The sequence below is a fragment of the Amia ocellicauda genome, chromosome 7 (assembly GCF_036373705.1).
Source record: "Amia ocellicauda isolate fAmiCal2 chromosome 7, fAmiCal2.hap1, whole genome shotgun sequence".
Lineage (NCBI taxonomy): Eukaryota > Metazoa > Chordata > Actinopteri > Amiiformes > Amiidae > Amia > Amia ocellicauda.
The window spans coordinates 18,329,340-18,353,487 of NC_089856.1; the positions used below are offsets into that span (position 1 = coordinate 18,329,340).

A 24,148-nucleotide genomic window follows, 5' to 3' on the forward strand; every position below is an offset into this window, starting at 1 on the left:
CAATTGCAGGAGTCTTCAGACGTTTTGAATTAACTGTTCAGATGCAAAAGGTACTATTCAACATGGTTTCTTATGTTCTTAACATGTATCTAATACTACTATTACTAGTTATTACATGTAGTTCAGGCTAGTAGTTGTACATTACACTTCAAAAATACAAGCAGCTCTGAGCACCACAGGGAGAGTTGACATGCAGGGTTTTAACTCGTGAAGTGATGATGCATGTGCACGTTTGGCATCAGTTATGTGGTCAAGAAAAAATGCCCAGAGAAGGACAGGGTCAAACCCAAATACTTGAGAAAATGATTTGGAATTTGGAAAAATGAAAAAGCACGCCCATTCCAAATATAAATAGTATTAATCTTGTATATCCTTAAATGACCGCATTATAGAAGTGCAAGATTTAAAAGGTGAAGTAAGTTGCCGATGGACGTTTAGTTGTTAGCAATGTTGTATTTCATGTTATTGATGCGCAAAGCTTTTTTCTATTATCATTATGCTTTTGATCTTGTGGATCTGTTGTGCACCATTAGATACTTTAAATCGTGTTGTAATCCTACCTTTAAAACACTAATACAAATTATTAAAGCTGCAAGGCACAGCTACCAGTTTAATTTGAACACATTGTCACATGACAGCCATGGATTCTGTGATAGAAGTGTTTTAAGTGTTCTCATGCGTGTAAACCAGCCTTTCTGTACTAGAGCTAATTTGAGAGTGAGGTTAAAACACACCGTAGATGCCACCAACACTGAAAATGCATTCACTTTGTAGGGTGGTACAGAAAGATAAACTTCAGCCTGTCTGTTTGGTGTAGTTGTAGAATAAAAAGGAGCGAGTGCGGCACGCACTTTTTATATGAATTGGTACATTAATAAGCGGGTTTTATTACTTATTTCATACAAATACACAGCGCAAGGAAATGTTTTAAATTAATTTACACATAATTTTAAATATTTAGAATTGAGAAGCATGGGATTGAAAGAGTGGTGCCGCTCTGCCTGGCTCCACTACACCCCTGTGTCAGAGGCGGAGTTCCGCCTTAATGGATTTTAAAGTGCCGGTCGGAGCAACGCTCTGGTCTCTTGCTCTCCGACAGCATTACAGCCCTATCTGTAATTATCACGTCATCCCTTCTCTCTGTAAAATAACATCTGGACCGAACTGAGTGAATGAGCTGACTGACTTCATGCATGTGTGTGTTGCAATGCTAGACAAAAATATTTTGCTACAAATTCAAATTCGTTTGGTTTAGTAATCGACAGAGTTCGGATTTGCTAAACATGCGAAGTTCGACATCTGTGAATGCGGATTCGAACTTCGGCACAACCCTAGAGATAGATGGTGTACACCCCAAAACCTAAGAACATTGAGCCCTTAGAGCAGTAAAGTGTACAGAACTACTGGGTTACAGTAGGTTGTAACCTCAGAAAAGGGCACGCATATACCTTAGAAGAGGTGACCCAAAAGCTAGAAATGTCCAACCGGTACGAACCGCTGGACAGCGAGTTGGACAGTGATGGCTCAGAGGGTGAGGGGGGGCAGTTGAGCACCAGAGCACAATGGTGCCCACTCCCCCCAGAACAAGGAGGTAGTTCTAGAAGAACACTCGATTCTTAGAGGGGTAGATCACACAGTGTGTTCTAGTAAAAAGGAGACCCGCATGGTAAATCGCCTGCCTGGTGCTCAGGTTGCAGATCTCCCTAAACTAGTAGACGGACTACTGGCCAAAGCTGGGGTGGGGATCCACTGGTCATGGTCCACATTGGAACCAATGACATAGGAAAGGGTAGGCCAGAAGTTCTGTAAGACAAATTTAAATGGTTAGGAAAGAAACTGAAGAGCAGAACCTCCATGGTAGTTTTCTCTGAAATAATTCCAGTATCACGTGCCAGGCCAGAGAGACAGGCAGAGATTAGAAAGTTCAACACATGGATGAAATCCTGGTGTAGGGAAGAGGGCTTTAGATTTATGGGGCATTGGTCTTTTTTCTGGGATAGATGGGACCTGTACAAACTGGATGGTCTACATCTAAACAGAAGGGGGGCTAATGCATTGGGTATATGTGCAGAGTAATTGAGAATCTTTTAAACTAAGGACCAGGAGGCCAGGGAGCTCTGACAATGGGAGATGTTCTACTAAGGAAATAAATATTAAGGGAAACTGCTAGTAGGAAAGTCCTGAAATGTTTGTACCTCAATGCCAGGAGTATAAGGAACAAGATGTTAGACCTAGAAGCCAGATTTCTGGTGTGTGACTATGATGTTGTAGGAGTGACAGAAACATGGCTTACAGAAAATGATGGCGATGAATACAAGTTGAAAGGGTACACATCAGAAAGATGTTGCATTACAATGTAATCAGGTAGGGCCGGCCCTGGGCATAGGCGGAATAGGCAAATGCTATGGGCGCCATCCATCCATAGGGGCACCCGAATGAGTGAAGGTTTTTTTTTTTTTTTTCCTTTTACTATTTTTTACTAATATTATTTTAATACTATTAATTTGAAATATTAGAAAAAAGCAAAAGCCCCCACAACAACATAACTACATTTTCCGTGTTGCCCGCAGCGTCGCCCCCTCTCATAGTGACCTGATTGTGGGGGGGGCGAGTTCAGTTATCTGAAGCAGTGAGTGACACTGAACGGGAAACATGATCAATTAGCATCGGTAACCACTTCAAACAATGTCAAAAAGACCAAAGCCCTCTGGTGCCCAGGGAAGAAAAAGAAGAGAAGAGGAGGAAAAATGGGATAAGGACAGAGGTGATGTTGTGATGTGATGAATGAATAGTTTATCTTATTGCATAGTTACCATTGGAGCAGTGTTACCCTACATTCACACTGCCCGCTCGCTCAACTCACAAATCGCTCAGTCACTGGCGCACTGTCGCTGAGCCCTGCACTGTGCGCAGACTTCCCACTCGCAGGGGACAGGTCTTATTTTTAAACTAGCCAGTAGAAAAGAGAAGGCACTTCAATATGCAGAGCACATCTGCCTCCCATTGGTTGTCGCCAAACTCCGTCACTGCGCGCTCGCTGCTAATTTGCATAAAGTTTAACTTTGCTCAACTCTCCACTGTCGCTGTCGCCGGGAGATTTTGTCTCTGAGCGGAGCCCCGCCCCCTGTCGCTTGGAGTCGCCAGCTCTCATTGGAAATGAATGGCAGCGTGTCGCTCTGTCGCGCTAGCGAGCGGGCAGTGTGAACACACCTTTACTACAAGCCAGCTTTCTTTGGACGATACTAGTAACATTCGCTCATTTAAAGAGCTAGCTAGAGTCAATGTCAGTTACTTTTACCTTACATTCATTAGGGAATGTTGGAGAGACTATTCAGGTGTTTGGGGAATAACCTAACCTATAACATAATTTTGAAATACACTTTTTCTTTTAAGTGTGCTGCACGAACCATCCACTTATTTATAATTCGTTTTATGTCACTTGTTTGCTGCAAGAAAGGCAAGGCGAGTAAGGCTGTATAGCAGGGGTAGGCAGCCTGCAGGCCAAATCCGGATGGCCAGATGCTTTTGACTGGACCGCAAGAATAATTTTAATTATCTTTTCATCATATATATATATATATTTTATTTTTTTTTAAATGTAATGTTACGGAGGTTTGTTGCACTCAGTGCTTGTTATAGCGTGGAACCTAGTTGCAGCAATTCCTGGTTATTATCCAATAGGATGTCACGTATTAATATGGGATGTCCTATATAGAGCTTGTGTTCCCTTTAGTTAGTCAGTGAGTTGATTGATCACAGATTCCCAGTTCAGTGACTCTGTACACATTCTGGACTGGGGCAAGAGCGGCACTTTGTAATCGTCAAAAAAACAAAAACTGGTATTCGGTTTTCCTGATTTCTATAAATAAGCAGCTAAAATGTGCATCGTTTGTCGTGTGGACATATGTCAACCTCGCCTCTAAAATATAAAAGTGCATACACATGACCGGGGGGGTGCACGATGCCATAGCTTGTGTTCACCTAGAAACTCCTACGTCAGCGGTGGAAACAAATTATTTCCAATGCAGGCTGCATATTTCTAGCAGCGCACAAATCGAGAATTGTGCCCTCATTTTTCAACACTAATTTTGTGCAGTGCACAGTGGGACAAAGAGAAATTGTGAATACTTGAATCTAATAAGACACAAAATGCTTGAAAGTTTCTATTATGTTTATCTATATGACTACAATAATCTTTAACAAATTAAAATTGAAGTGGTCTGAAACCGTTTTAATACTAATATATAAATGTAAACATTTTATTTTTGTACTTTGTCAAATGAATGTACTAAATATAATCAACAGGGTATATTACTAATTCACAGAATGGTGTGTGTGTGTTGGAAAGGGTCATTTGAAGGTGTGACCAACCCCCCCTTACCCCTCCAATGTCTGGACCTTGACTATACCTTGACCAAGAAATTTGGACCCTGACACAAAATAATTGACTACCCCTGGTGTAGAGCAATGCTACATTTTGCATATTGCACTTAGGTTTCTGTAATATCGTTTTTTCATGCAATGCTCTTATTTATATTGTATTTATAATTTGTTTTATGTCACTTGTTTGTTTAATACTGTTTGTGTGGGGTTTTTGTTTCTAAAATAAAGAAAATCTCAAAGACATTAAGCTATGCACTTTCTGTGTGAGTGTATGAACACAATGATCAGTGGTGGAATTGGCTGTTATGCAAGGGGCACCAGCTACAATCTTGCCTAGGGCACCAAATTGGTCAGGGCTGGCCCTGTAATCAGGACTGCATTGTAGCAAGGGTGTGGCTGTTATAATGGGGGATTTCAATTTCCCAAACATAGACTGGAAAAGCCCAGTTGGGACTACAGAAGCAGAAATAGAAATGGTTGAGATGGTAAATGACTACTTTCTAACTCAATTTGTCAGGGAACCAACCAGAGAGTGTGCATGCATTGATTTTTTCAAATGACCAAGATCGACTCAGAGGGACACTAGTTAGAGAACCAATGGCAAACTGTGATCACAATATGGTTAGCTTTCAAAAAACAAGCACCAAGTCTAAAACAAGTCAAACCTTGAAGGTATGAAGCAGCACTTAGAAGAGTTAGACTGGGGCACACTGGATACAGATTCTGTTGAAAATTGATGGTTATATTTTAAGAATATACTACTTTGAAATTTGTACCATGCAAAAAGATAGAGAGAGAAAATGTATAGCACATACAAAAGGCATAGGGACGAAACAAAATACAAAGAATATATTGAACTGCAAAGAGATGTTAAGAGAGGGATCAGGAAAGTAAATAGGGAAATAAAGGAGGAAGTGAAAAGGCTAGAAATGGAACTATCTTAGAAAACGAACAAGATGTGGCAAATGTTCTAAATGAGTATTTTACAGAGGTTTTTATAGAAGAAAAAACAGATAACATGCCACAGGTTAACAATCAGTCCAGTCACACTCTAGAGAGTGGTTCTCAAACTTTTTTAACCAAGTACCACCCCATATCAAACCAAAGCATCCAAGTACCACCTACAAGTCACCTTCTCATAGAAACCACAGAAAATCTCAATGACCAACATGAGCGCACACACGCACATGCACAAATAATAAAAATAGCACTGAGCACTTTTAGTAAGGGGTGAGCCTGTTTAGCAGAGGAAAGCCTTGAAATGTTAGGGATGAGGACAGTGAGCTTCAAATGCAGATCTGGCTCAGCATTCGTTTTGTTGCGATACTTTGTCTTGATTGCAGGGAGAGCAGAGAGTAAGAAACCTTTCTTACAAAAATAGGTAGTAGCAAAAGGCATCAATAACCACACACCCTGTAATGAGAGGGCTGGGTAGTCACTCTGCCTTTGGATCCAGAAGTGCAACAGTGACAGTTGTTTATATTATGACATCAAAGTATCATCAGATGTTAACTTGAGCAACTTCTGTTGCACAGGACAGATCCTCGGGTATTCCCATGCCATCAACAGTAAAGGGGTTCCTGATCCACTTTCTTGTGGCCTCTACTGGAAAATACTCTGAGAACTGTTCTTCCAATGACAAAAGTTGCACAGCAATCACATCACAAACTGCAGCATCAAGTACAACACCATGTGTGTGCAGATGGTTCTTCAGAGTTGGGAAAGCAGAGCCTGCTTTGATTTTATTAACATAAAGCTGCAGCTTTTTCTTCATAGCAGAGATCTTGCCCTCTTTGACAATTTTTTATGTGTCTGACAAGATCACTGCTATGAAGAAAAAGCTGCAGCTTTGTGCAGTCCCATATTCAGCTCATTCAAATGTGAGAATATATCAGCCAGGTAGGCTAATTGTACCAGCCATACTGGATCATCAAAGAGACTTGCCAAAGGAGATTTCTGGTCATGCAGAAACATCTGTACCATGGAGTGCAGTTCAAAGAGCCTCCTGAGCCTCTGCCCCTTGATAACCATCTCACTTCAGTATGTGTCAAAAGCTGTACATGTTCACTGCCCATTTCATTACAAAGCACACTGAACAGACGTGAATTAATTGGTCAGGCTTTGATAAAATTCACTACTTTGAGTCTAGCGCAGATTTTAAATCCTCAGGCATTTTCTTGACTCTCAGTGCCTTGTGGTGGATGCTGCAGTGCGACCACTTCGTATCAATTCTCTTCAATAAATTAATTAATTCAGAAATAAAATATGCTCCCCTGTAGTTCTTGTTGGTAGTGGCTTACAGAACAGAAAGTCCTCATGGGACATTCCCTCAAACTCATATCTAATATAAACGTGCAAATTGGCCAAATTGGCGACATCAGTAGACTCATCGAATTGTAGTGAAAGCATCTGCTCATCTTAATGCACTCTATCAGCGTACGTCTGACATAATCTGCCATATAAATAATTCTGCGAGTAACTGTGTCATTCGAAAGGGGCACAAGGTCAAGTTGTTTAGCAGCTTTTTCTCCACACAAAATATGCATCAGCTCTTTTGCCAATGGTAAACAAAGTTCTTCACCAATAGTGTTGGGCTTACCTGCTTTAGCAATCCGCAGACTAGCATGATGCTTCTTGGGCTTTGGAAACTGGAGTAGTATTGTTCCTTATGGTGGACTTGTGCTGCTTCAGATCTTTAAGTTTCCTTTGAAAAAAATCAACAGGCTTATCCTTCAAGATCCCATGTACAGCTTCAGATGCTCTGGCTTCATGCGCTCATTGCTGAGAATCTCACAGCACACGACACACTATGGCTCTTCCTCCTTCCCAGTGTAAGTAAATTCCAGACTTAGATAATGTGGATCGTACTGCCTTGTTGCCATTTTCCGACACTTGCTAACACCAGCAGTGCTGTCTGTATTGGGTTCTGCATTAGAGCTAGTGTCGTTGACCGATTTATTATTGTCCTCATTTTCAACGTCTGTCTGATCTATCGGAGCTGGCATCAGTCCTCTTGGAGTCTTGTCCTTTCAGCCATGATATAATAGTTGATTTTTGCGAGGTATTCATTTTTTATTGTTCTATTGGCGTATGTGGTGCTAAACTGTCTCTCTGAAAGCTCGATAGTGGTATAAACACTCAAGTATTAGCACATGCAGTACCAACGTAGCTAACAGGAACTTAACAGATATAATACACATTTTTTACTAAAATAGAAAATATGAAAACCCATCTCAAGCTTTGTTAAACAAATTAAATACATTACAAATTAAGAATTGACATAGATTTTATTATTATTATTATTATTATTATTATTATTATTATTTTTTTTTTTTTTTTAATTACTAATTTTTCTGTGCACACAATAAATTACAGGGTAGTCTGGCGTACAACCTGGGGGCACTCCACATACTACCAGTGGTACGAGTACCACAGTTCGTGAACCACTGCTCTAAGAGATATCAGGATAAATGAGGAGGAGGTACTAAAGGGACTAGCAGAATTAAAAACAAACAAATCACCTGGGCCAGATGGTATATTTCCAACAGTACAGATCAATCAGTCTCACATAGATTACCTGTACAATTTTGGAAAAAATGATTAGACAGAAAATAGAGGAGCATCTTAATGAAAACCATATTCCCGGAGATACAGTGAGGGAAAAAAGTATTTGATCCCCTGCTGATTTTGTACGTTTGCCCACTGACAAAGAAATGATCAGTCTATAATTTTAATGGTAGGTGTATTTTAACACTGAGAGACAGAATAACAACAAAAAAATCCAGACAAACGCATTTCAAAAAAGTTATACATTGATTTGCATGTTAATGAGGGAAATAAGTATTTGACCCCTTCGACTTAGTACTTGGTGGCAAAACCCTTGTTGGCAATCACAGAGGTCAGACGTTTCTTGTAGTTGGCCACCAGGTTTGCACACATCTCAGGAGGGATTTTGTCCCACTCCTCTTTGCAGATCCTCTCCAAGTCATTAAGGTTTCGAGGCTGACGTTTGGCAACTCGAACCTTCAGCTCCCTCCACAGATTTTCTATGGGATTAAGGTCTGGAGACTGGCTAGGCCACTCCAGGACCTTAATGTGCTTCTTCTTGAGCCACTCCTTTGTTGCCTTGGCTGTGTGTTTTGGGTCATTGTCATGCTGGATTACCCATCCACGACTCATTTTCAATGCCCTGGCTGAGGGAAGGAGGTTCTCACCCAAGATTTGACAGTACATGGCCCTGTCCATCGTCCCTTTGAGGCGGTGCAGTTGTCCTGTCCCCTTAGCAGAAAAACACCCCCAAAGCATAATGTTTCCACCTCCATGTTTGATGGTGGGGATGGTGTTCTTGGGGTCATTCCTCCTCCTCCAAACACGGCGAGTTGAGTTGATGCCAAAGAGCTTGATTTTGGTCATCTGACCACAACACTTTCACCCAGGTCTCCTCTGAATCATTCAGATGTTGGCAAACTTCAGACGGGCCTGTACATGTGCTTTCTTGAGCAGGGGGACCTTGCGGGCGCTGCAGGATTTCAGTCCTTCACGGCATAGTGTGTTACCAATTGTTTTCTTGGTGACTATGGTCCCAGCTGCCTTGAGATCATTAACAAGATCCTCCCGTGTAGTTCTGGGCTGATTCCTCACCGCTCTCATGATCATTGAAACTCCACGAGGTGAGATTTTGCATGGAGCCCCAGACCGAGGGAGACTGACAGTTATTTTGTGTTTCTTCCATTTGCGAATTATCGCACCAACTGTTGTCACCTTCTCACCAAGCTGCTTGGTGATGGTCGTGTAGCCCATTCCAGCATTGTGTAGGTCTACAATCTTGTCTCTGACATCCTTGGACAGCTCTTTGGTCTTGGCCATGGTGGAGAGTTTGGAATCTGATTGATTGATTTCTTCTGTGGACAGGTGTCTTTTATACAGGTAACGAGCTGAGATTAGGAGCACTCCCTTTAAGAGAGTGCTCCTAATCTCAGCTCGTTCCTGTATAAAAGACACCTGGGAGCCAGAAATCTTGCTAATTGATAGGGGATCAAATACTTATTTCCCTCATTAACATGCAAATCAATTTATAATTTTTTTGAAATGCGTTTTTCTGGATTTTGTTGTTGTTATTCTGTCTCTCACTGTTAAAATACACCTGCCATTAAAATTATAGACTGATCATTTCTTTGTCAGTGGGCAAACGTACAAAATCAGCAGGGGATCAAATACTTTTTTCCCTCACTGTAGTCAACATGGGTTTAGACAAGGCAGATCATGTCTTACTAATTTATTAGAGTTTTTTTTAACATGCAACTGCAGATGTAGATCACGTGAAAGTATATGATATAGTATACTTAGATTTTCAGAAAGCTTTTGATAAGGTTCCGTACCAAAGACTGATCCTAAAATTGAAGGTACATGCAGGTAATAAAAATGTTCACTATAATTACACTATGGGAGGAATAGAACTGGAAGAAGTAACGCATGTGAAAGACCTAGGAGTTTATATGGACTCACTTTCCCCATCCAAACAATGTGGGGAAGCAATAAGAAGGCAAACAAAATGCTAGGGTATATTGTCAAAAGTGTACAATTTAAAACAAGGGAATCAATGTTAAGACTGTACAATGCATTAGACCTCATCTGGAAAACTGTGTACAGTTCTGGGCACCACACTTCAAGAAAGATATCGCTGCTGTAGAGGCTGTTCAGAGGCGGGCAACCAGACTTATTCCGGGTTTTAAGGGAATGTCCTACTCAGAGAGACTGAGGGAACTGAATCTTTTCACTCTGGAGCAGAGAAGACTATGGGGGGGATTTTAATCAAGTCTTCTAAATCATGAAAGGCATTGACCACATCAAACCAGAGGAGCTTTTCCAGATTGGCAGGGACACCTCCAAACACATCATTCATATCGAGAGGAGGAGGATTTAACTCACAGTGACAGATGCCTTGGTGTAATCTGCACACTTGGCTCAGGCAGACGAGGGAAATGTGGAAAGAGATTCTAGAAAGGTTCATTAAAACTATGATTCAGACTTTCCAATTACAACCGAATTACAGAAAAGGAGGCAAGCAAACTTCACCTGTAAACCACTACATGTCACAGTCTGGGGCTCGGCCGTCACTTCTCCAGTAGACCACTAAATCCAGGGCAGCAACAGTGTCTTGATGGGGTGCCAGTAATCTGAGCTGGAGGAACGAAGCCACTCAAGGAGGCCGAGCTTTATAAAGCAGCTCCTCTTGAAGCAACAGATGTTTGACCTGTTTGACCGTTTGACCATTTCAAACACACGATGGAACTAATGTTGGCTGCCTGCTACACTACATGAGCTTGGCTCCCACCCAGCACATAGCAGACTTCAGCAGGCTGGCTGATGACAGGCAGGGCCACACCCTGCACTGCTGGGGAGGCTCAGTTTATATATGTACCCCATGGCACAGTGGGGGGTTAGGAACACGGCGCCAGGGCTGCTCAATGGACGAGATCTAGGAGACAGTCCGTCACCGGGTGCAGGGATACAGTGACGGGGCAGGGGTGTATTATTATAATAGTGCTCAGGGGCATCACAACAAACAGACATTAAACATAAACACAAGCCTGACTCCTCTTTTAGTCCTGACAACACATCCCTCAGTACACAATTGTAACTAGTCTCTGCACACAGAAAAACACACGCAGCCTCCAGGCCAAATCCATAACCCGAGAGTCGAGTGGCAGTCCATGAAGCAAAACCCAGTGACCCATTCAATTCCAACATCCCTCTCTCACCTGCTCTTCTCTCCACCTCCATTCCTCAGTCCACTTCCTGTTCTGTTATGGAGGAATACTTGAAGTAGTTCCTCATCAGAAGGAGGTTAGTAAGCCCTGATCTACATCATCTCTTTATCTCTATTTTCATATTTTTTGACCCCCTATTGTCAAAACTATAGACACTGCAGACAGAGACTGGGACCACATGGAAGTTATTGATCAATTAAGCAATTAACTTGTTCAATTAAGGGAATTCTGGTCATTGAGGGCTGAAAAGGGTATGTAATGTCCTTCATCCCAGGGGTGGGTAACCCTGGTCATTGAGAGCCACAGGGTCTACAGGCTTTTGTTCTATCCCGATCATTATCTGCTTAATTGAACCAATTGTAGGTCTTAGTTAGGCAAAATGTCCCTGTGTTCAAGGTATCCAATGATTGGTAATTTATAGAGACCTGGAAACCCTACAGGATTGTGGCTCTCCAGAAACAGGGTTGGCCACCCTTGCTTTATACCAAATCTCTACATAACACATTTCACAAATCACCTGCTTAATTTCTCACAATGAAATGGTTCCAGGTGTTAATAAATCGAGACTTAAAGGTTACCTATAAAACCTGTTGGATAGGGGCCCTCAAGGATTGGGTTTGGGCAGCAGTGAAGAACGATGCTAGATACTGGAATGGTGAGGATGCAAATGTGGCTGTAATAGTCTTTGCTGTCATTAGTAGGAGACAGACCATAGTGTTTGGGGCTACCTGTCATATCACCTCTCACCACCTGAGGAAAGCTGAAACACACAAGTAGAAACTGACTGGCTCTCCCTGTAACAAGCAGCTCAGAGGTGTACTGCATGATACAATTAAGCAATTAACATCCTATCATGCTCTGTGGCATGTATAAAAATGCTGAGTAGGCCCAGTTGACCTTGATTTAGGATCAAGATGACAAGAGGAAAGAATCTAAGTGACTTTGAAAGAGGGGACATTATTGTCCACATTTGATGACCATGATGCTCGTGCATTACTGCGATATGTAAGGAAAAACAGAAGAGCAACTCTTTCCCAAGTGACTGAGAATGTCAATGCAGTATGTGATCAGACTGTGTCAGCAAGAACAGTTCATTGAGAACTACACAGAGAATTATAGTATATTAGGGTTGCAGTGCATAAACCCCTCATTACAAAGACAAATGCACATTTGGGAGTTCAATGGTGCAAAAACCATAGGTACTGGTCTACAGAGATGTGGAAAAAAGTGATATGGTCAGTTGAGTCATCCTTCACCATATTCTTGACAAGTGCATGTGTGGTGACACCAAGAGAGCGGTACAGGCCTGACACTGCTTGACCCCTACAGTGAGGGGGTCTGGAGGCTCTGTTATGCTGTCGGGGGCATTTTCCTGGCATGGTTTGGGTCCACTTGTCCCCTTAGAGGGAAGGGTCACTGCAAATCATTACAAAGTTATTCTGAGTGATCACCTTTATCTTATGGTGAAACATTTCTATCCTGATGGGAGTGGTCTCTTCCAGGATGACAATGTCCCCATCCACAGGGTACGATGGGTCACTGATAGCGCTTTTCCACCGACAAGGAGCCGGTGCCTAATTTGGAACGGAGCCACTTTTTCTGGCACCAAAAACTTGCTGGTCTGGAACCTAAGAACCAGTGACGTCAGGAGCCGGGGGGCGGGGTAAAGTCATCTCCACAAAAAGTTATTTGCTGGAGTGCAGCCGCCATGTTTAAAATGCCAGCAGAGATGCGAGCAGTGAGGAGAGTTTTGATTAAAAATGAGCGAAATCAGCAGCAAACAGCGGTCTCTCAGAGAGAGACACTACAGTAACAATATGGGCTCACCAGGTCACCAGGAGTGCACCTTCCGTGAAAGGAAAGACGTGTTACAGCGATATTATGATGATGGAGAGTTAATGCAGCATAGGCAGCACTGTGGAGAAGTGGTTAGGGCTCTGGACTCATGACTGGAAGGTTGTGGGATCAAATAGGCGTGGGCAGTGCTGTTGTACCCTTGAGCAAGGTACTTCACTTAGATTGCTCCAGTAAAATGCCCAGCTGTATAAATGGGTACAAATGTAAGTCGCCCTGGATAAGAGCGTCAGCTAAATGACAAAAATAATAATAATGTGACTATATAGATTGAACATTAATGTTGTTTGTTTATGAAATGATCATTATCTGGTCCGGTGTTACGCTGAATCCAGTGCCCCTACGAGTCATGTGTCCTGGGTTGGTTTGCGCATAATTAATAATTTATGAATAAATTCATTTTCTTAGCACAGGGCGAATTACACAAACCATACATATTGTACAGTAAGAGAAGATCAAATACACAATAAGCGCTGTTACAGTGATGCGCTTTGCGAGCGATCACACACCAGCAGTGCTGACAATGGATTATTATTATTATTATTATTATTATTATTATTATTATTATTATTATTATTATTGTGTATTTGTTAGCAGACGCTCTTATCCAGGGTGACTTTCAAAACATAAGAGCATTGCTGTGTGTCTGGCAACAGGGAGAATGCAACAGTGATTTGGGACCATCATCCCAGACTTCATCAATAAGCACAATTTCCCATCAAACCATTAACATCACCTGAGATCGTCCGACAGTTTATTGATCTGCCCACTACTGCACCGCAAATACCCACAAAACAGCCGCATCCATAATCAATAGGCTAGCCTATAGTCATTGTTTTTTAAACAAGAATAAAAGTAAAAATACGCCACAAAATGTGAACTGTGTGCGCGGTGACGACTCTAACTTGTATTTTTTCAATACAGTAAAAGTGTCTGAAATAGCGAATCGGTGTAAATCCTTTAATTCATCAATAAAAATAAATACAAATAAAAGGCTGAGTTATCTTTGCATATTCGTATAGTTGTATTTTTGTTTCTGCTACGTGTGATCTCGCGTTTTTTTGTTTTGACATTGTATCTGTGCTGTGTGTAGACACTTTAATGAGTTTGATTGTGATGTTAAATAGGGTTTAAAGACGCAGTCGCCTTGGTGCTGATTATTATTGCTGTGTTTCTCTTCTACTCCGTGCTTGGGAACACCCACATCCAGTGACGTCAGCGTTCGGTTCCAAAACCGGTGGAAAAGCGGGCCGGTTCCCAAAAAGATCAGCTGGTTCCCAGGCCGAGCACCGGCTCCGGCTCCAGCACCGGCTCTTTGTCGGTTGAAAAGCGCTATGAATGGTTTGATGAGTATGAAATGATGTAGATTATATGCTTATGGTCTTCACAGTCACCAGATCTCAACCCAATTGAACACGTATTTTGGACCGACATTTTAGACAGCGCTCTCCACCATCTCCACCATCTCCACCATCATCAAAACACCAAATAATACTGTTTTATTAGGTAAAGTATTTTTCATTTCAATAAATAAAAACATTCAAAATTTTAATACTTATGATTAAAACAATTTAAAATCAATTCTTAAAATCACTTAAAAAAATTAAAATCTTACAGTGATTAACTTAAACAAAATACATGAACTCAAATAAACGTGCAATAAATCAAATAAACTTGTGAATAGGACAATACTGCCAAATAAATCCATTAAACAAATAAACAATATGGTCAAATACATTTAAATTAACTGAAAATGCATCAGATAAATCATAAAACAAATAAAACCATAAAATAAAAAACAAAAACAAAACAATCTGATGCATTTAAAATTATAACCAAATGGCCAATGTATTTGACAAAAGAAAAAAACAGAACAAAACCAACCAAATACCAAAACAAAATAAGTGCATTTAAAATAAACTAATTCTTTCAAAACAATTAATTTTTTTTTTTTTTTATCATATTTTAAAAACAATCATTCGTTAAAAGTAGTTAAAAGATCTTGGACTCTGGCTCCAGCAGGGGGAGATGGCCGTCCCCAGAGGTGGGTCCCATCATGGGATCCTGAGCTCCCCCAGATATTGTATTTGCCACTTCTTGAAGGCTTCCTCCTTGCCCCTCTGATAGACCTCCAGATTGACGTAGTCCCTGACTAGTACCATGCCCCTCCGCGCGATGACGATTGGGTCCAGCTCCTGCTTGTTGAATAAACAGATGTTCCGTCCCTCCCACAGGGCCTGTTTCACTGCGCAGACGACACGCCACCAGCACCTCAGGGTTGTGGATGTAAGTCCCCTGGCTGGACCATAAAGGATCTGCTGGGCGGTCGCCCGCACAGGAACGGCAAACCTGTGGAGGAACGGAGAAAACAGGAGCCAGACCCTGCAGGCGGAGGGGCAATCCCTAAAGATATGAGCCTCCATCTCTTTCCCTAGGCAACCCTTGTAGGGGCAGATGTCATAAGGGGCTAGGCCCCTTCCGTGCATGAACACTCGGGTGGGGAGACACCGACTCACAGCCATCCAGGAGACATCTTTCTGCGTGTTTGTGAGGCAAACGTGCGTAGCGTTAGCCCAGATAAACCGGCAGGTTTCGGGAGGGAAATCTTCTATCCGGCTGGACCTCCTGGGTAGATCTCATCTGGCTACAGATGGTCTTATAATCCCAGGAGGCCATCACGACTTTATGGAGGCCTACTTTGAGTGCAAAGGCTCGGAGCGCCCTGTAGAACAGCGGGGGATCCCACGAGTGCGGCCTGGTGTTATCCATGGTGCAGAGGCTGAATGGTCTCAGCAGCCTGGATATTCTTGAACACATATGCCAGCCCCTGCGCCTTTATAAGCCGCACAACGTCCGGGACCCCCCTGCCTCCATCCAGGGTACCCTTCACCATCTGCACTCTTTTCAGCCTCTCCATTTTGCTCCCCCAGACAAACCGAAATATCATTCTGGTCACTAGTTTTGCGATGATTACTAGATGATTACTAGATGATTTGCGATGAGTATTGGGAAGAGGATGGCCTTTACGACCAGCACCTTACCAGCCATCGTCAAAGTCCTTGTGCTCCAGCCGTGGATCTTCCTTTGGACCTTGGATAAGGCCTCCTCCCAGCTCCGGGTGCCCGTGTTGGTCCCGTCGATCGTGATCCCCAGAACCTTGATGGACGGCTTCACAGGGAACACGATCGGCGGGCCCTGGCCGACAGGCCATGCCCTGGAGAGGTAGACCTCGCTCTTGGCCTTATTGACAGTGGCCCCCGTCGCCCTGCAGAAGCCGTCCAGCAGTTCCTCAACCCTGGCCACGGACGGCGCGTCCGTGCAGACCATGGCCACGTCGTCCATATAGGCCAGGGCTTTCAGTTGCTCTCCGCCGGAACCCGGGAGATGGAAACCTGTCACCCGGACGTCCCGACGGATCGCCTGCATGAACGGCTCCAGACAGAGGACGTACAGCAGGGCTGACAGGGGACAACCCTGTCGTACCCCCGACCTGACCGGAAATGGTTCGGTCAGGTGGCGGTTCACAAGGACCCTGCTGCTTAAATGATCTTCACCCACTTCCTCAGGCCAAGAGCGAGACCCATCCTCTCCATGACGAGCTGCAGGTATTCGTGGCCCACTCTGTCGAAGGCTTTCTCCTGGTCCAGACTGATTAGGACCAGGGGAAGCCCTCTCTCTTTTGAGTAGGCCACGACATCCCTGAGCAGCATGGCGTTGTCGGCCGCCGATCTCCCCTGGGCACCGCAGACCTGAGCCAGATCTTCCTTAAGCACCTCCCAAAAGATCTTATAGAATTCAGCAGGGATCCCATTGTCCCCAGTGCCCATCCCAGTGTCCTTCCAGAGTTAAGACTCTTTATCACCTGGGAGAGTTCAGTGGTGGTGATCTCTGGATCCTCCTCCACCTCCTCGTCCCCCTCATTGCGGGACTCCAACAGGGACAGAAAGTGATGGATCAGATTTTGATCCACCACCTTCTGATCGTACAACTCCCTGTAGAAGTCCCGCACCACTATCTCAACAGCCTCTGCCCTCCACCTCCTGCCCCGAGGAGTCGATCATGGAGGACATTGCAGGCCGCCTCTCCTTCGTTTTCTTAAAGAAGAAGTGGCTGCACTTCTCATCGTCCTCCATGATGCGGACCCTGGAAAGGACCTTGATCTTTTCTTGCTCCTCCCGATAGAGGGCAGCGAGACTCAGTTTGACCCGGGCCACCTCCTCAGCTGGGTCGAAGCCTCTGAGCTGTAAAAGACTCAGGCGCTGGAGGCGGGCGTTTAGATGGGAATATCTCGCCCCCCCCTCTCGAGCTTTCCGTTTCCCCAGCTGAATGAAGTAGCACTTGGTCCTTTTCTTCACCATCTCCCACCACTCTATGGTAGAATCAAAAATGTCCCTCAGGGTCCTCCACTCCTCGAGGCGTCTGCTAAATGTCTTAATAACACTAGGGTCTTCGAGCAGAGAGGTATTGAGCTTCCAGATCCCAGGCCCCGACTCCCGTGTGCTCGGAATGAGCACCTCTGTTGTCAGGAGCCTGTGGTCTGAAAAGAAGACCGCCTCCGAAGACATGGCGGTCCTCTCCAGTGGCTTACTGAGGAGGACGAGATCTATCCTGGAGAAGGAGGAGCCAGAAGAACTCACCCAGGTGAAGAAGGGGACCAGGTCCCGACCTGCGTCGCAGAGTTCAATGTCCTCCACGAACGCAGCAAGGTCCCTGCTGGATCTATCATTGCGGGGCTTACTCTGGTCTACATCCCTCAGAGCACAGTTGAAATCACCTGAAATGATAACTGGTAAGGTGCCGAACAGGAGCGGGCGTAGCTGAGGGAGAAAGAGGACTCTCTCTCTCTGGCTGGTGTGGGCATAGACATTGACCATCCTCAATACAGCCCCTTTGTATTTAAAGTCGAGGCTGGTCAACCTGCCCGCCTCTATCACCCTAATTTTTTAACAGATATAAATGGGTTTTTCAGGAGTACGGCAATCCCGTCCGCTCGGGACACGTTGGACCCCGACCAGAAAGATTCGCCTAGGGTCCAAGTGTCCCGGAGATCTTTATATTCTTTTTGTAACGGGATGCCGCACTCCTGCAAACAGATAATGTCTGCTTTTATACCAGCCAGAGAGTTTAAAACATCGGACCTCTTTTTCACCTCAGCAATGCTCCTCACATTTATAGATATAATAACTAGAGCCATAATGGCAGTGAGGGCAATTACCCGCTCCGTAACAATCATGTAAAAAACCCTCCTCTTCCCCACTTCTCTCTTCTCCCTAACCTAGCTTAGCGCTCGCACCCATCATTTCAAACATTTGCCTCACCGCTTGATCCTCTAGGAAGACTATGGGGGGGGCTCGGCTCCCGCCACCCGGTAAGGCTGGCGAAACTCCGCTGGGCTCAGGGCCCGTGGTGCTGGAGGTTCTCCCTGGTTCCCTTGCAGCCAAGGCCCGACGAGCAAGTGGCAGAGCAGAGGCCTTGTGTGTAACTGAGGAGAGGACTGGGTAGACCCCGCTAGATGTCTTTTTAACTAATGGTGGGGGAGGGGGTGGTCTCTCCCTTCCCGGCTGTCTGCTGCCGCAGGCCTCCTCTCCTAGCGCCAGTGACTCCGCCATTGCAGCCCTGAGGTCTTCTTGGCAGAAGACACTGGCGCTAACTCTCCTCTCCTGAGGACCTGCGGCTCTCCCACTACTACCTGTACCCTCCCCTGAGAGAGTCTAGGGCGTGGGGCAGGAGGGATGTTACTATTATGGGGCCTGTCTTCCACCAGGCTGCCCACTGGGGGGAGGCCCACAACTCTCCGCTCTGGACTCGGAGTGGGGCGTATAAAACTGAGAGGGAGAGGTCTCTGCAGCGGGGGGGGGAGCTGGCGGGGGGGGAGAGCTAGCAGAATTAATCCTCTTGCTCTTCGCACCCCCCCCACCCATGCTCCTCTTCTCTGTCCTTCGCCTCTTCCCCGCCACAACTGTCTACTCCCCCTCTGCCTCCACTTCCGACCCAGAGTCGGAGAGGGAGCCTATGAGACTCCTGAGGACTGTTTCCTCTCTACCCCTATCTTGGGGTATCTCCTTTGGAGGAGCCTCCACTTGATTTTCTCTCTCTCCACTACCCCCGAGGGCCCGCGCCCTATTTGCATAGGAGGAGGGACAATTCCTAAAAATGTGCCCTCCCCCACCGCACAGGTTGTAGGCCCTCTCCTGCTTGCAGGCCCTGGTCAGATGTTCTCCGCCACAGACCTTGCACTTAACAACAGTGCAGGCTGCGGCTAAATGACCCAGGGCCCCGCAGTTCCTACACAATTTAGGCATGCCATGATAGAAGACTAGCCCCCTGTTTGCTCCTAAAACTACGGTGCTCGGCAGGTGTCGTACTCCACCGATGGCGGCCACTTCCACCTGTAGGCGTACCTGCCACCGTCGAGCACCGGTCCAAACCCCATCCTCATCATTGACCCTCTTACTTTCGGAAAGGATCTCACAGTGTCTCCTCAGCCATACCTCTACATCATACTCTGCCACTGCTTCATTATAGAATTGAATTGTAACGATTTTGATTTCTCTGTCAGTCAGGGCGTCAACTACAAAGTCACTCAGGGGCATGCAATCTTTCTTTTCCCTATATATATTCCAGAAACTCTCCAGCACTTGAGGGTTCTTAAAACTCACCTCAAACACATCCCTAGGTCCAGGCAGTTTCACCACGCAGTTCAACTCAGAAGAGGTGAAGCCCAGGCCCCTCTGCAGCACGGACCTGCTAAACTCCAACCGGGTGAGGGCCGCGGTCTCGACTCCAGCCTCTCGGCTGAAGCGCACCGCATTGTGGCGCTTCACTCCAGTGGTTCGCTGGGCCATGCTGCACTTTCCTACCTGGGAAAGGGTCCAGAGGCTCTCAATCCGGAGGTTGGGGCAAGTCCACCTGGCTGGGGAGCAGCTTCCACCTCCGGGGCTCTTGCAGGGAGCGGGCCTTGCGGGGAGAAGTCCGGGCCCTGGCTGCAGGAGGCCTCCCTCAGGGACGTTCGCCGTGCAGCCTGGTCGGTCCCTGGAATCCGAGGCCTCTCCTGGATCCTGGTTGGTGACGTCAGCGGGGAGCAGTCCTGGTCAGGCCGGGCTCCGGGTAGATGGTTGGCCGGGCTTCTGGTAGGGACCCACTCCGTGAGGAGTCCACCAACTCCTCTGGCTAGGTACCTTGTCGCTCCCGGTCCGTCCCAATCTCCTCTTGCCTCGGCCTCCGGACCGCTCCAAGGACCCAGGACTCTGCAGCTCTGTCAACCAGAATCTCCCCGTCTCGTCTCGTCTGGCCTGGTGGAACAGCTCCCTGCAAACTGAAGAAAAAACACTGTCAAATACAGTTCGAAGCCCCCTGCTGGACAAAGGTTTCTCTCACAATTGGAGGGAAACCCGAGTCCAAGATGAAATGATGTAGATTATATGCTTATGGCCTTCACAGTCACCAGATCTCAACCCAATTGAACACGTATGGGAGATTTTGGACCGACGTGTTAGACAGCGCTCTCCACCACCATCATCAAAACACCAAATAAGGGAATATACTGTTTTATTGGGTTAAGTATTTTACAATCAATAATAAAAACATTCAAAACAAATTTTAATACTTATGATTAAAAAAAATTAAATCAAGTCCTAAAATCACTTAAAATCTTAATGTGATTAAAAAAACAAAATCCGTAAACTCAATTAACATGTGCATATAACAGTAAAACAAACTAGTGATTAAAGCAAAACTGCAAACCAACAAAAAAAGGTCAAATGCATTGAAAATAACTGAAAATGCACCGGACAAATCAAAAAACAAATAAAACGAAAAAAATAAAAAACAAACCAAATAAGGGAATATCTTTTTTAAGAATGGTGTTCCATCCCTCCAGTAGAGTTCCAGGCACACTGAAGCTATTCTGGCAGCTCATGGTGGCCCAACACCTTACTGAGACACTTTATGTTGGTTTTGCCTTTAATTTGTCACCCGTCTGTATATTTATGCATATATAGTTCAAAGAGATTAGACTACTCTCTCTCCCTCCCTCCCTCTCTCTCTATTAATATCTCTCTCTCTGACAGTTGAGCTTTTTAGATCTTTTTACACACAAATTACTCTCTCTCTCACTCTCTGTCCTCTCCCTCCCTCCTGTCATCCCCCCTATTCATTCACACTCTCTTCTCTTCCTGCAGCTGTTCGCACCCTGGGGTCATCCCGCACTTTTTCAGATTCACAGGGATTAAGAGACGAAGGAGAGGGATGTGTATGGATACTTGATGGGGGGGAAAGAGGGGGGGGAGAATAAAGATGATTGAAAAAGGGGAGAGATGGATTGAAGATGGATTGAAGAGGTGTGAGGGGAGTGAAGGGGAAAGAGAGACAGAAGGGGAGAGGGTGTGGGAGAAAGTGAGTAGGAGAGGGAGAGAGAGAGGGAGAGAGAGAGCGATAAACAAGGAGGCTGACAGATGGATTGGGCAATAATGGTGCAATGATGGATAGGGTTTAGGGAGGCCTGAAATTTTTGCCCTCCTGCAAAGAGAGAGGGAGAGGGAGAGGGAGGGGAGAGGGAAAGAGAGAGACAAGGGGAGACAGGGGGAAGGGGGAGAGGGAAAGAGTTGTATGACAAAGTGGACAAAAATGAAAATCCCTTAAGTCTCCCTCAATGTTCCAATGTTCCATTTTAAACATCTCATCAAATCTGCACAATGCACATATCAATGTGACACCTAATTACTATTCCATAAACCTTCAGTTCATAATCAGAACAGGTAAACAATTGGTGGCAAAGATCAAATATGGAATGGAATGGCTGATGGAACTAGAGGCATGGTTAGTAGAGAACATGACCTCTACTGCTCACAGGTCACTTAACACTTAGTTGTAGCATAACCTCCTCCTCTTATCCCAAATTAAAAGATAATACTAAGTAGAGCACCCTTTCATCAGTTCAAATGAGTATAAAATGTATACAATGAGTACCATGCATAAAATCTCACATCTCTAAGTATATTAAACATTGTAAATGTAACCATAGTAGTCCCTTATAAAGATCTATTGCGAGTGACAGACAAATGTACACTTTACATTCGAAACTGAATGTTGTATTTTGGGACATTAAAATTCAAAAATATACAGTATAACAATAGTATAACACAATGCATCCCTTAAATACAAATATTACTAACAATACTGTAACTAATGAAATAAATCCAACACACAACTTAAGTTGTACACAACTCTTTCACATTCAAGGCCTTTGCCTTCTAGACAATGCACTAGTTAGACCACATCTTGGATACTGTGTTCTGGGCTCCCCACTTCAAGAAAGATATTGCTACTGTAGAGGCAGGTCAGACAAGAGCAACCAGACTTATTCCAGGTTTGAAGGGAATGTCCTCCTCGGAGAGATTGAGGGAACTGAACCTTTTCACCCTGGAACAGAGAAGACTACGTGGGGACTTGATTCAAGTCTTCAAAATCATGAAAGGCATCGACCACATCAAACCAGAGGAGCTTTTCCAGATCAACAGAGACACACGCAGGAAATTGGGCTTCAAGGCATTCAAGATGGAAAACAGGAGAAAGTTCTTCACACAGAGAGTTGTCACAATCTGGAACAAACTCCCCAGCAATGTGGCCTAAGCTGAAAATTTGGGAACATTTAAAAATAGACTGGATAGGATCCTTGGATCACTTATGTTATTAATGGACACCAAATGAGCACGGTGGCCTCCTCTCGTTTGTAAACTTTCTTATGTTCTTATGTTCTTGTGTTCTAGACTCGCAAATCTTACACATTCATATAACATTAAATAAACTTGTTTTGAGACCTTATTTGCTCACCTGTAACACTTCCCTTGTTTCCAAAAGTGATGTGCTGTTTCAGAGAATAAGGTCACATCCGTGTAGCGCAGATTTTCATAGTTCACCAATGGGATCGGTGGATTTCTGCAGATCTGCAAAGAACTGTGGGAATCTGCACTACAAGACTGCGACCTAAAGTTAGCCAGCTTTGCCTCTTATTCAGCTGCATGATAGTGAAGACAGTCCATCCCCTTAAAGCGTCATCATTCCGCTGCTAATTGTTATGTTCCACTTGGTCCCGAAAATTGGGCTGACGAGAGCCCATTAACACAGACTGTGTGATAACTTAGCCCCCCCAAGCCCTCATGTTTCTTGTTTGGACATTTCTAGGGGACGGGGTAAACCTGGTCAACCAAGCTCAGACCTGCCTGCTAAGACTCTCCCACCAGGTCAAAGGTCACTCATTATCTATACTGGTGAGTTTGCCAAGCAGCGGATGTGAAGAGCCGCCTCTTTTGCAGGCTGTCCGCAGGGCTCTGCTGTCCGGTGCTGCACACACAGAGCATTCGCACCAGGTGCTGCCAGGATGGCCCACAGCTGAACGCACTCTTTGCCCCACCCAAAAAATGGGGGCCGGGCTAAAGAGTTTTGGGCAACAAACTGTGGCCCAACCCCCGGTGACTCAAGCGATGGGGCAATGCGAGGGTGAGTCAGCCTGCTAAGGGGGGCCCTGCACAAGGCCATGGTCAGTGGCAGCTTGTGAGACTGTGCCCCCTGCTCTCCAAGTGGCCTGCAGCAGTCCCCAACCTCTATGGGCTAAATGTTGTGGTCCCTGTCTGACATACCCCATCTTTCACCAGCGCCTGGGTGTCCTCCACTGGCCTCTTGTAGCTCCGCTGTATGTCGGCCAAGTTTGCATCATTTCGCTTCTGCGGCGTCAGTCATTTGGAGATCAGCGAACATGATGCACTTGATTCTGATTCTTGAGATTCTTTGACTTACTCATAACAGGAGCTTCTATGGCAGGGTGGTGCTCATTTCCCAGCACTCTGGCATTGTGGTTTTCAAGAACATTTCAGAGCATGATTGTACACTGATCATTCTCTGCCACAAACAGAGACTTTGACTTCATGGGAACCGGACTTCCTACGCAGGATTTGGCATCAAACAATTTAGAGTGCAGTGGGTTTGTGTTTTGTAAAAATGGCATTTTATGTGACGAGAGCCACTCTCAGTCGTGGAGAAAGTAGTGCAGGTGGTGTAGGTGTTGATGTGGCTTCAGCTCTCAAGAAGGAATACAGTGTGACTTTGAAACTTGACCCCGCCCTCCTCTCCCGGTCACCTGGCAA

The 24,148-nt window shown here is 44.9% G+C and overlaps 1 protein-coding gene across 1 annotated transcript; it reads right to left on the reverse strand.

The window, feature by feature from the left end:
• Positions 1-14,855: 14,855 nt before the first annotated feature.
• Positions 14,856-24,075, reverse strand: LOC136753021 (uncharacterized). Its single transcript, XM_066708797.1, has 2 exons — positions 23,645-24,075; positions 14,856-20,322 (listed from the first exon to the last, which is right to left on the reverse strand). The coding sequence occupies exon 2, from the start codon at positions 17,879-17,881 to the stop codon at positions 17,024-17,026; it is 858 nt and encodes a 285-aa protein (XP_066564894.1). The 5' UTR covers positions 17,882-20,322; positions 23,645-24,075; the 3' UTR covers positions 14,856-17,023.
• Positions 24,076-24,148: the final 73 nt, after the last annotated feature.

Coding starts and splice junctions, on each gene's coding strand:
- LOC136753021 (XM_066708797.1), bottom strand. CDS start 17,881: ATGGTCAATGTCTATGCCCACACCAGCCAGAGAGAGAGAGTCCTCTTT.